Source organism: Lissotriton vulgaris, chromosome 1_1, assembly GCF_964263255.1.
Source record: "Lissotriton vulgaris chromosome 1_1, aLisVul1.2, whole genome shotgun sequence".
NCBI classification, from domain to species: domain Eukaryota; kingdom Metazoa; phylum Chordata; class Amphibia; order Caudata; family Salamandridae; genus Lissotriton; species Lissotriton vulgaris.
In genome coordinates this window covers 146,622,009-146,635,781 of record NC_141685.1, presented here as the reverse complement: position 1 = coordinate 146,635,781, position 13,773 = coordinate 146,622,009, and the positions used below count along the sequence as shown (strand labels likewise).

General features: G+C 41.7%; 1 protein-coding gene across 1 annotated transcript in view; it reads right to left on the bottom strand.

Moving 5' to 3' along the window:
- The window catches only part of LOC147737861 (uncharacterized), a 351,241-nt gene that overhangs the window by 292,668 nt on the left and 44,800 nt on the right, over nucleotides 1–13,773 (bottom strand). The window contains 2 exon segments of the mRNA XM_086924987.1: nucleotides 6,777–6,895; nucleotides 8,848–9,603. Coding sequence (XP_086781113.1) covers nucleotides 6,777–6,895; nucleotides 8,848–9,603 — 875 coding nt within the window.

Genomic DNA, 13,773 nt, shown 5'->3' with positions numbered 1-13,773 from the left:
TGCTGGTAGGTGTGGGCCCATCTGCCACATAACATCACAGAACCAGAAGATTGAGGGAAGGAAGTCAGTTTCCTGTGTTCTCTTTATTGCATACCGACTGCTATTTTTAAGCTGCCTAGAAAGACAGAATGGGTCAGAGGATTTGTTTCAGAATTTCTCACTCTCTTGATTGATTATCCTACAGATGTGGCCTCGATGGTCAATAATTAACAAGTCATCTCCTATCAATTTTGCTGCCAAAAAGAATGTCCTTCATACCCATGGTAAGAGAATCTGTAAAGGCGATGGTGAGATGGGCCTAGTGCACTGCACAGGAATGCACAGCTTTTCATTCTGTTTCTTCATATCTGCTCTGCCCACTTCACAGGTGTGATCAGGTATTCAAATGTCAGGGTGGGACCTAAGGATTCGAAGACACCTTACATCAGTCTTCTGCACTGATTAGCAGAGCCTGGCAGCGGTCTTATGGCTGGGCTCTCAGTCTTCGTCTGTGTTAGCCTTTCTACTGGCCTGGCCTCCCATAGACTCCTTCTTGTGTAACTATACACGGCTTCAAGAGCATTGCACACACACGTTCATTCAAGAGAAGGTAGCTCTGGATACCCTGGGGGGTCACGGTGCCCAATGAATCTGTGGTCTTGGAATCTCCTGTTTTCTACTCAAAAAATCAAGATATCACACATAGCTGCGGCTTCAACCTAAAAAAAGATTTCTGTTTTGTGCAAGAGGCGTTCCAAATGTAGAATTTGCATTCCATACATGGCTCTTGTGTTCCAAATTAGAAGCGTTGTTCCAATCTACATTCTAAAGGAATTCTTTCCATTCCAAATTAGAACTCTCATTCCAAACTTAGAACGTCCTTTACAAAATAGAACCGTCAATCTTAGAACTCAAATTTCATTTGAGCAAGGCCTGAACATTACATCATGCCTTCATTGTGACACCACAAACACCTTCATTACTAGTTTGTACATTCGATTTTTGCGCTGAAACTGGAGTTTCCGATCTAAGGGATGTTGCAAAAAAAAGTTACACTACTGCACTCACTGGGTTACTCATGGACAGATTTGGTCAGGTAAAACCTTGTGGAACTTGTCCATGGAAAACAGCTCTGTACTTCAGAAAAGTCTTGACAAAATCAGGGCAGAAAGGTGGACGTCAGCTATAATTCACCTTTGCTGGGAGGAAAATGCCAAGCAGTGCAATATTCCGCATCATAGAATGTTCAAACCCTACAGTATCGTCGATTGAAGTTATGGAATTTCTGATACGTTGTCCGCACAGCACTGATGTTGTTTCGATTTTGATGTCTGTATATAGGTTTTCCTAAAACATGCCCTTATATAGGCACACTTTGCATTACCCTTATTTAGGCACAAGATCCCAGCCCTTATTTAGGCATTAGCCATGCTCTCCAAATATGGCATGGTCACCTACATCCGTCCACCCCAACGTCACGAGTTCTTAGAAACCAGACTCTTAAGCCATTGGGACTTTCCCTTGTTTAGGATTATTGATTTCTCCAATAACTCATTTATTATGCATGAACAGCTATGCCTTAATGGTTCATTCATGATGTCTTCCTCTGCCCGACTTTACGTCAATGCTAACATTCCAAGGCACCTCCCAGGTATAAATATACCTTCCCATACCAAGCGAAATTACAGCTGCACGGCTTGATACGGCTTGGCTCGCCTCGGCAAGTTCGGAAGAAACCACGACTCCAGGAGAATTTATGTCCCAGCCTGACGCACTGACTAGATGCTGTCATCCCTGCTCGCAGAGAATCCAGCTTCCAATGTTCTGACTCCCTTCGCGGGGTGTTAGAGTTTGAGACCTGGAAAGAGATTCCCACCTCTCTCATTCTAAGGTATGGAGCAGACTAGAACCTAGAGGGACTCTTGGCATACGAAACTATAGCTTACCATACTATAGAATACAGCACCTACTTCTTACCTTGTACTACACTTAGGTTAGGTACACTGGGGTAGAACTAGTTAGAAGCATCAGATGAGTATCCACTTTTTAGCCTGTCTTATTTATGTATATGTATATGAATATGTGTCATAGCGAAACGACAATGCTATTGCAGTATTATTTCTTCTTACTGCTAACGCTGTACAAAATATATCTTGCATACTGTCTTGCGATTGTAACAGGTCATATCTCTTACACGAGAAACAAGACTGCTCAATAAATTCATTTTATTGGAACGCCCGTCTATTCTTTCTGTGTAATTCTAAAGAAACTAAGCATGCACGATTGACTGAGTGAAACTGTTATCTATTTTTTCCACGATTCTCAGACATATTCCGATTCCAAAGGGAAAAACAAAGTTGTCATGTTTATGCGGTTGCCAGAAACTACTCCCTTCTTGTTTTTCAAGGAGTTTCTAGTGGCCTCTGAGTTAGCTGGCGCACAAGGTAATTGAGTTTAATGTACTCGATAGAGACATACTGACCTCAGTCCTATGCCAAAACTATAGTGTATATTATTCCAATGCGCAGAGCCTATTAGGGAAAGAGAAACTACACTACACTGGTCATTATGGGATCAGCGTCATGGTGCAAGAGCACGGCTGTCACATGTTCATGCACATTATAGCATTAGCCAGTCAATGAACCATCGCACACTCACAAGGTTCTCCCAGTCAACTGCTCCACCCAAGAAGAGGATGGACAGGTCCGGACCGTTCAACTGATCACATGGAGGGGAAGAGAGAATGGGATGGTGCCTGGGGGATGGAATGATATAGGGACTGTGTGTTACCGCTACATGGAACACACAAAGCCACCTCGTTAATATCAATGAGCTCTTTTTAGCTCCAGTATGTAAGTATATACCGAGAAAAGACCAGTGTATTCATATTTAATTACACATGTGTTCCCTTGATTATAATAATCATATTTTAATTTAAGTCATGAATGGCTTTTGTTATAATGAAGCTATGAATACGGCCCATAGGAAATAGAAGAATATTCATTTACATCATATAGGAGAACGTTTGCAGCAGAGGAGTATGGAGGGTACTAGGGGAGAGCATATGCTCAGGGGGATGACTGTGGACGCATTTGACAGTAATAAAAGAAAACTAATGTAGTAAAAGGGTAATGAGCCCCCTGAAAGATTGGCAAGGGGAGATTTAGGACCAAAAGCTACATTTAAAAAAATAAAGGGATGGAAAAGAAAAGAAGTACTTTTATGAATCGTAAGGAAATTGAGGATTAGACATGAAGAACGGGAGGTGTCGGTGAAGGTACAGTGTTCATTGAAAATGTAGATTCCAAGTTCTAATATAAAGAAGGAACACATTCAAGATTTTTTAGCAGATATTTTAGAGCAGTGGTCCTTAACCTTTTGGCTTCTGTGATTCACTGTGGGTCCGAAGCTGTAACACGCATCAATGGGCAGCGATCTGTAACTGTTCTCAGCGTGTCCCAGACTTTATTATGTATCAATGGGCAGCGATCTGCAACTGTTCCCAGCGTATCCCAGACTTTATTATGTATCAATGGGCAGAGATCTGTAACTGTTCTCAGCGTGTCCCAGACTTTATAATGTATCAAGGGGCAGCGATCTGTAACTGTTCTCAGCGTGTCCCCGACTTTATTTTGTATTAATGGGCAGCGATCTGTAACTGTTCTCAGCGTCTCCCAGACTTTATTATGTATCAATGGGCAGCGAGCTGTAACTGTTCTCAGCGTGTCCCAGACTTTATTATGTATCAATGGGCAGTGATCTGTAACTGTTCTCAGCGTGTCCCAGACTTTATTATGTATCAATGGGCAGCGATCTGTAACTGTTCTCAGCGTGTCCCAGACTTTATTATGTATCAATGGGCAGCGATCTGTAACTGTTCTCAGCGTGTCCCAGACTTTATAATGTATCAAGGGGCAGCGATCTGTAACTGTTCCCAGCGTGTCCCTGACTTTATTATGTATTAAGGGGCAGCGATCTGTAACTGTTCTCAGGGTTTCCCAGACTTCATTATGTATCAATGGTCAGTGATCTGTAACTGTTCTCAGCGTGTCCCAGACTTTAGTATGTATCAATGAGCAGCGATCTGTAGCTGTGATTCAGAAAAGGGGGTGGTGATGAACAGAGTGTCTGAATTAAGCAGACCACTCTTACCCAGTCCAAAGATCAGGGCTTGATCCATCACCGTTTTTTAGTTCACTGCACCATCCCAGCTCAGAACCTGGCTACATGCAAATTAGTCTGTTCCTGTCCCTTTTTTTTTTTTTTTTTTTTTTTTGTTATTGAGAAGATTCCGGGCATCATAAAAACAAAAAAAACATGCATACATACATAGCTTAACAAGATACAACTCAGGTATTAAAAATTGCAAAAAAATAACATAATATAAACACATTCAAAGAGATTCAACCTAATCAGACAATAAAACATGTAATAACATATAAATAATAAATTCAATCTCTTCACTTTGATCCTTCCTTTCTTACTCATCTATTTTCTCTCCACTTTTTGAGCGGAGCCCATATCTTCAAACCAAATTCCCTCATCCTTCTTCCTTTGAACTCATACAAACATTCCTCGACATTGTGTATTCCCAGCAATTTAGTCATCCACAACTGGAAAGTGGGGGCTACAGGATCTTTCCACCCAGCCGAGATTAGAATCTTCAGAACAGCCATGGAGATGAAAATAAAGGCTTCAGCTTCATACTCTAACGTTAGTCTAGCATCCCTACCGATCAAAACACTAGTAGAGGATAGGGTGATCTGTTCCTCTAACAACCCTGTTACAAATCTTTCAATTTCTCTAAGGACAGGATTCAGATTCTGGCATCTATAAAACATATGTGGTAAGTCTGCTGGTCCTTGGTCACATCTAGGGCATCTATCATTATCCCTCTTACCCCATTTATACAGTTTGGCAGGTGTATAATACAAATTAAAAATGGTTTTATAATGCTGTGCTTTTAAATTCGAAGCTCTTAAAACCTTTTTATTCATTGCAAGGACATAGTCAATATCCACATCTGGATCGTTAATTCTTTCCGCCCAGTCTGATTCAACTCGACCAATATCATCCCCCAAGCCCTGAAGAAGATAGCTATAAGCAATTTTTATCTTCTTTCCACCATTCCTCACATATTTCAGAATTGGGTTGAGCTCCTGAATCCGAATCCTGGGTCTAAGCGCCTTTAATGTTTCTTCTAGATGTTTATGTAAGAACCATTGGTTTGCTGGTATGCCAAACTTTTGTTGAATCACCTCGAAGCCCAATATTTCATCCTCTACCATAACATCACCCAAACACTTAATCCCTGCTTCCTTCCATAACTTACTATTTCTATTCTGTCCCAGATGCTCAAAAGGATTTGCATGCCAGATATCTATGATACAATTAATTTTCGGGATCTTCAAATATCTCATTATTGCTTTCCATAAACCCCAAGTACTCAACATTAGTCTACTCCCACTCCTTTTGAAATATCTACAGTTTATTTCTCGAGTAAACAGACCCACTGCTTTTCTACCAACTAGTAATTCATATATTGTTGGAGTTCTATCTACTATATTTAAGACCTCACTATCATCGTATTTAAAGAGAACATTCATTTGTAATATTAAGCAGGCCCAATGATATAATCTCAAGTTTGGTGCCGTCAACCCCCCACCCTCCAATGGAGCTGATAGTCGAGCTAGAGATCTTCGAATTTTCCCATACTGCCATAAAAATTATGAGAAAACCGCTTCCAATTTCCTAAAGACACTCTCTTCTACTAGTAAAGGTATAGCCCGGAAAATATACAAAATTTTTGGGAACATAGACATCTTCAAAACATTCACTCTACCAATTAATGATAAGTGTAGGACATCAATTCTTCTCAGGTCTTTGTCTATTGTTGTAATCAAGGGTACATAATTATCTTGTACAATTTTCCCCACATTCGCATTAATCCTCACCCCCAAATAAACTGCTGAATCCACGTAGCTTCGATCAACCTTATGTATATTCTTAGTGCTGATTATTATAGTTTTTCCTTCATTTAGCTTGTATCCCGATCGAGACCCAAAAGTTTTAGCTAATTGAATCAATTCTGTTATGGCCATCTGTGGGTTGGTAGTTGTTATTGCCAAGTCATCTGCATAGGCCAGTATTTTAGTAGAGTGACCATTAAGTATGACCGGAGGGATTTGATCTGAATCCAAAATTCTTCTAATTAATGGGTCTATGTACAGAGCGAAAAGTATAGGGGAACAGGGACACCCCAGACGCGTCCCTCTCCTAATAACCACTTCATCTGACTGTAGTCCCATAGTTGTAATTCGGGCTACTGGATCTTCATACATTGCTTTGATAGCTTTCATACATTTTCCTCCAAACCCTCTATTGACCAAAACCTTCCATAAGAATTTCCAGACCACTCGGTCGAAGGCTTTTTCAGCGTCTAGGAGAATCATGGCCATCTCCCTCCCCATGGCAGCCGACGCATCGAACAGTGAGATTGCCCGCGAGATGTGGTCTGTCGTACCCCTTCCTGGGACAAACCTGTGCTGCCAAGGGGAGACAAGTTGGCCAATGACTCCCCCCATCCTCTTTGCCCACACCTTTGAATACAGTTTGGTGTCTGCATTTATCAAAGATATTGGCCTATAAGTGCCCGGATTATATTCAGGTTTACCTTTTTTATGGAAGACCACGATGTTAGTCTGTTTCCATGATTCTGGAATCCTCCCTGAACATACTATTCCATTAAAAAGATCACGAATTATAGGCAATATTTCCTCCCCTAGAGTTTTATATACCTCAATAGGTATCCCATCTGGGCCTGCAGCTTTGCCTGCTGCAAGTTCTTGTAGTGCAATTCTGATCTCCTCTGGGGATATATCTTTCTCCAGCTGCTCTCTGTCCTTTTCTTCTAATACTGGATAGGAAATTCCAAAATCTTGTCCAGATGGTATCTGACTGGCCTCTTGATCGTATAATTTTTGGTAAAATCTCTGGAAAACCCCCATTATCTCTCTTGGTTCAGTATGTACTATTCCATTCTCTTCAAGCTTCTTTATAATATTCCTATTGACATCTTGTCGTATGCGCAATGCAAGCGCTCTGCCAGCTTGCTCTCCTGTCTCATATCTTTTAGCTCGTGAAGTCTGGTATTCTCTAGTCTCTTTTTGCGTGAATATTCTTAGAATATCCCCTTTAATCAACGCCATATTTTTAGCCGTTTCCATCCCATCATTACCTAGTCCTATTTCTTCTGTATGCCGATTCTCTGATTCTGTTAGCTCTGAGAGGAGCCTTTCAAGCTTCTTTCTATCCTCCTTTCTTAATCTAGCGGACCAGCTAATTGTTTCTCCCCTTAAAGCTGCCTTAAAGGCTTCCCATACCCCATTCCTGGACGAGCTATATCTATTTATTTCAAAAAACTCCTTTGCCCACTGTTTTATATGTTTCACAAATCTGTCATCGTTTAGAAGTTTCCTTTCAAAAGTCCATTTATTTGTCTTTTTAGCTAAATTACATAGTCTGTATGTCATTATCAAGGGGTTGTGATCTGAGACTAATCTTGGTAATTTGGTAATTTTAACCTTACATAACTCACTAGTAGAGACGAAAAAATAATCTAACTTAGAGAATTTCTGAGCTGGAAATGAGAAATATGTGTATCCTGGGTCTCCAGTAACTTTTTCCGACCATACATCAGACAAACCATGAGACTTTACGAGAGAGCTTAATGCTCTATACACCTTCTGTTTTCGTCCCTTAAACTTGCCTATTTGCCTCCAATTTACCGAAATGTTTAAATCGCCACATAACACCAAGGGAGTACCCCAATTAGCCAATTCCTCCTCCATCAAATCGAAAACTTCTGGGTCATCATCATTTGCGCCATATATTACACCTAAAGTGATGCCAAGCTCTAACTCAACCAGGGCCCATCTACCTGAGCCATCTGTTTTGGTGCGTCTCACTCCCCCCAGATTACATCTCCCCATAATAGCAACCCCCCTTATTGTAGATGTTTGTGACGAACAGCCTAGCAAATTATACCCGGGGATATTCAATAAGTTCCTTTTAGTCCAAGGTAAATGTGTTTCTTGGATACAAACTACATCAATATTGTTAAACTTCACAAATTGACTCAATATCTGTCTCTTCTTCCAGTCATTTAGGCCCCCTACATTAATAGTGCATATCCTAATGTCTGACATTATTGTCTTTTTTTATCTCCATCCTGATTGTATCCATAAATCTGTCACATACCAATATTTGGCCCTTTTTCATCTCAATACTTTTTTCAATACTTTTTTCCCCCTTTTTACACCCCACCACCACCATCCCCCTACCCTCCCCTCCACCCCCAACTCCACCCCTCCTCCCCTTCAACCCCTCTGCCCCCCCTCTCCCCCCCTTCCTCCCCTTTTCAGAGGCGCTCAGACCCAGCGGTCTGTGCATGTGATGGTTTGCAGTGCTAACTGAAGAGATTCAATATTAGCCATCATGGACCCTTCGACCCGTTTGCCTCCTTAAACCTATGCACACCTACACCTACACCAACACCCTGGACAACTCTATCCAGTCACATCCATAATATAACCTAGGAGCTTTGAGAATCTAGATACTCCTTTGCTTTGATTTCCGAGGAAAAATACAAGGTTCTCCCACCATTAATTATTTTCAGTTGAGCCGGATTAATTAGATATGCTTGCATGCCCTTGTCCTGAAACGGTTTTATCATCTGTCTGAGTCTCCAACGTCTCTCCACTGTAACATGACAAAAATCCGGCCGTACAAAGAAAGAAAAGCCATCAATATTCTTTTTTAAATCCGGTCTTGCTTTTTCTGAAATCGCCTGTTTCAGGTTAAAATTACCAAGGAAAATTAAAATCGCTCTAGGTTTGTCTCCCTCTTTAGCATTCTTATGAATTTTGGCAGGGATACGATGTGCCCTCTGGATCTCTTTCGCCCAATCCCAGCCCTTCAGTTCAGTGAAAGCATGATCAAAAAGTTTTATTACGAAGGCTCTTGTGTCCGTGTTTTCTGAACCCTCCGGTATTCCAAGAATGCGGAGATTATTTTGTCTTGCTCTGTTTTCCAACGCCTCAAGTTTCCATTGCACATCGATCAGCTGTTCACCTTGCTGATCCACTTTACGTGAAGCAGCTGTCGTATCTGCCTCTGTCGTGACAATTCTTTCTTCAAGATTGGTCACCCGTTCTCCCAAGTTCGTACATGCTCTAGCCAATTTTCTTACCGCTCCTTGTATTTTCCTAGCTGCAGCTTGTGATTTACGACTCTCTTGTCGGGCCTCTTCTCTGTGTGCCAGTATTTCTTGATGTATTACCTCCAGCAGAGACATCTGTGCTAACTCTCCTCCAGGGCTCTCCACTAGGGGGTTACGCTGAGGCTGATCACGCCTCTGACCACATACTCCTGGCCCTATATTGGATTTTCCAACTGATGTTGAGGGTAAGACCTCTTCCTTATCAGGGTCACTTTCCGAGGCAGAGCCACTATCCTCTCGATCCAAGCTGCCATCATCTTCATCCGACCATTCCCCTCCCTCCGAGAGTGAGAAGAAAGCCTCACTCGGAGCCTCTTTTTTATCTTCAAGGTTTTCTGCGTTATCTGCATTTTATGCACTCTCAGTGAGCTCCTGCTCCAATTCCTCCTCCAGCTCCTCCAGCTCCTGGATTGGAATTTCAATGGCTGGGTCTAGTACCGGCTAAGTGCACTTATTAGGTGAAGGCTGAAATAATGACTGAGTGGAGTTTCCGATCTAAGGGATGTTGCAAAAAAAAAGTAACACTACTGCACTCACTGGGTTACTCATGGACAGATTTGGTCAGGTAAAACCTTGTGGAACTTGTCCATGGAAAACAACTCTGTACTTCCGAAAAGTCTTGACAAAATCAGGGCAGAAAGGTGGACATCAGCTATAATTCACCTTTGCTGGGAGGAAAATGCCAAGCAGTGCAATATTCTGCATCATAGAATGTCCATACCCTACAGTATCGTCGATTGAAGTTATGGAATTTCTGATACGGTGTCCGCACAGCACTGATGTTGTTTCGATTTAGATGTCCGTATATAGGCTATCCTAAAACATGCCCTTATATAGGCACACTTTGCATAGCCCTTATTTAGGCATTAGCCATGCTCTTCAAATATGGCATGGTCACCTACATCCGTCCACCCCAACGTCACGAGTTTTTAGAAACCAGACCCTTAAGCCATTGGGACTTTCCCTAGTCTAGGATTATTGATTTCTCCAATAACTCATTTATTATGCATGAACAGCTATGCCTGTAACTGTTCTCAGCGTTTCCCAGACTTCATTATGTATCAATGGGTAGTGAACTGTAACTGTTCTCAGCGTGTCCCAGACTTTATTATGTATCAATGGGCAGCGATCTGTAACTGTTCTCAGCGTGTCCCAGACTTTATTATGTATCAATGGACAGCGATCTGTAACTGTTCTCAGCGTGTCCCAGACTTTATTATGTATCAATGGGCAGCGATCTGTAACTGTTCTCAGCGTGTCCCAGACTTTATTATGTATCAATGGGCAGCGATCTGTAACTGTTCTCAGCGTGTCCCAGACTTTATTATGTTTCAATGGGCAGCGATCTGTAACTGTTCTCAGCGTGTCCCAGACTTTATAATGTATCAAGGGGCAGCGATCTGTAACTGTTCTCAGCATGTCCCCGACTTTATTATGTATCAATGGTCAGCGATCTGTAGCTGTTCTCAGTGTGTCCCAGACTTCATTATGTATCAATGGTCAGCGATCTGTAGCTGTTCTCAGTGTGTCCCAGACTTTAGTATGTATCAATGAGCAGCGATCTGTAGCTGTTCTCAGCGTGTCCCAGACTTTATTATGTATCAAGGGGCAGCAAGCTGTAACTGTTCTCAGCGTGTCACCAGACTTTATTATGTATCAATGGGCAGCGAGCTGTAACTGTTCTCAAGTTCTCAAATTGTAGTATGTATAAATGGGCAGTGTGCTGTAACAGGCCATAGTGGGTCTTAAAATGTAACATGTTTCCATGGGCAGCAACCTGTAATAGGCCCCAGTGGGTCCCACACTGTAAGATGTTTCAATGGGCAGCGAGCTGTAACAGGTCTCAGTGGGTCCCGAGCTGTAACATGAATCAATGGGCAGCGAGCTGTAACAGGCCCAAGGTGAAGTATGTGTAAATGGGCAGCGAGCTGTAACAGGTCTCAGTATGTCCAGAGCGGTAACATGTATCAATGGGTAGTGAACTGTAACAGGTCTCAGTGGGTTCCGAGAGGTAACATGAATCAATGAGAAGAAAGCTGTAACAGCTGTATCATTTATTAATGGGTGCTCAGCTGTTCCAGGTTTCAGTGGGTCCCAAAATGCAATGTGTATCATTGAGCAACGAGCTGCTACAGGCCGAAGTGGGTTCCAAGCTGTAATATGAATCAATGCGCAGCGAGGTGTAACAGGTCACAGGGGGTCCCAAGCGGTAAAATGTATCAATTGGCAGCGAGCTGTAACAGGCCACAGTGAGTCCAAAGCTGTAAAATGTCAAGTCAAGAAAGCTTTATTCGCCTATGCAAGTCATAAAAGCATTGTAATTAAAAAGAAGTAGAGCAATAATTACAGAAATTTAAGATCTGAATTAAACAATTGTGCAAATAAGCAATCAGGACCATCATTATGTTAAAAAATAATAAGAAGATTAAAAAGACACATTGTTAAAATAACACACATAAAACAATCGTTAGCCCATCAGCAAGGGTAGAAGAGCCCGCAGGACGACGTAAGCTCAATCCTGCGCACTAGTGGGACCTCATCCTGGACTTTATTCATCCTTGATTTGTTTAGTGCGTATAGTCCACATCCACCTCAAATATTTTGCCACCGGAACTGCATACCTGGGAGATGGATCAGTGAAAAGGATACGCAGGGCTGTGGTATGTGATCTTGTAACAATTGTTAATACAGTAAATTAGGAACAGGTTAAATTATGGACTGTGACTGACATCGGACAAAAGTGAATGTATCTAAACCAAAGTTTTGGTACAAAAATTGGTGTTCTTTATTCAATCATATTTGGTTTTTTAAAATGAGAGGAGAGCAATGATATTTGGCTACTTTAAATATATATAAATTACAAACTTTCTACATATATAACATACTGTAAGTTCCAATTCATGGGTATTTATAATGCATTACAGTTGTTGTTTAAAACATGGCTATAAGTTACAGTGTACTACGCGCGTTTCGGATGTGAGCCTTCATCAGGAAGCCATGAGTATTTCCAGAGAACCTATATGGGGAAATATATATACAAACATACAAAAGTATATATCAGTGTCAGTTTATACATATCACAATGTCAGTCTAGTATCCTATACAAAAAACTTTACAATAAAACCTTAACAGTGTCTATCTATATACAATATTTACAGATGTTATATCAAAAAGTGGGGCACAGAACTACCACAATAACCTTATTTACATGTGTACAGATTTACTATTACATATACATATAAAAAAAGCTATCATACAAGAGTGCAAAAGTACATTTCCTGCAACTTTTTGGGCATTCTGGCTAACCCGTTTGGGAGGGAGGGTGGGGGTGGGGGAGGGGGAAAAGAAAAAGAAAAGGGGGGGGGAATTGGTACTGGTATTGCAACCTAAGAATACAAATAAAAGGGGAAGGGAAAATAAGTACTAGTATTGCAACCTAATGATACAATTAAGGGAAACTGGAAAGGAGCGGGGGGGAGGGGAAGGGGGATTGTAGGGGAGGTATGTTCAGTGCGGGCGGGTGGGATGAAAAGAGGGAAGTTTTGTTAGGATGGTTTATATGTGCGGGGGTAGCGGGAGAAAGAGACGGAGGGGTAGGGAAGGAAAAAAGGAAAGCAAAAGTACCTAAAAATGGGTGAATATTATCAAGGCAGCTTGAAAGTGGTATACAGGTTGGAAGCAATAAAGTCTGCAAAAGGGGGAAATGAATAGAATATCAGTGAGGCAAAAATGAGGATTAAACCTTTAAGGGGCCCAAGTATCTAGAAAGGATAGAGAGTTTAGATTACCTTATGTAAGGAGATTAGGGACCTCCTAGACCGTTCATATAGGTGAAAATTTGGCTCGTACTAAAATTAGGAATAGAAAAGGGTTCGACATTTCAAAGGATAGTCGAATGAAATAATCATTAATAAATAGGGCTGTTGAAAATAATGAGTACCTGCACACTGAATGTGTCTCAAAATCCAATGATGGAGTCTGATGAGATGGTAAAGCTGTGTGAACAGGCTATCAGAGTAGGGAGTGGAGAAACTTCTGTGGTTGTTTGTATCTGTGGGTAGAGTGGTCGTATATACAGATAGGAATGTTTTGAATGGATATCTCCGTTAAAAACTTATACCTAGATTTTCAAATAAACCCTAGGTTATGGGCCGTAACGTGTGGACACCTATAATAGTACCTGGTAGGCGGTCTTATTGATAATTCTATGCGGGGTTCCAAATGTAATGTCCCAGGATTGCAGCCTGTATGGGATCCGTATTATCGTTATCTAGGAGAAAACGGGACAAGGTGTAATTAGGCACGCGTCGAACCTGCCGATGGAATGAGCTGGGTTGTTAGGCACAGTGGGGGTGGTGACCGAAAAATACCTGTATTGACGGTCCCGCGGTCGATCCTATAGTGGAGTCTGCCTTGCGCCTTGGAAATGAGTCCCGATGAGCCGAGGGCGTTGTTGGGTGGAGCGATGTTTATCAATGCACATTTGGCGCGCATTGTGGATGGAAAGGGGACGT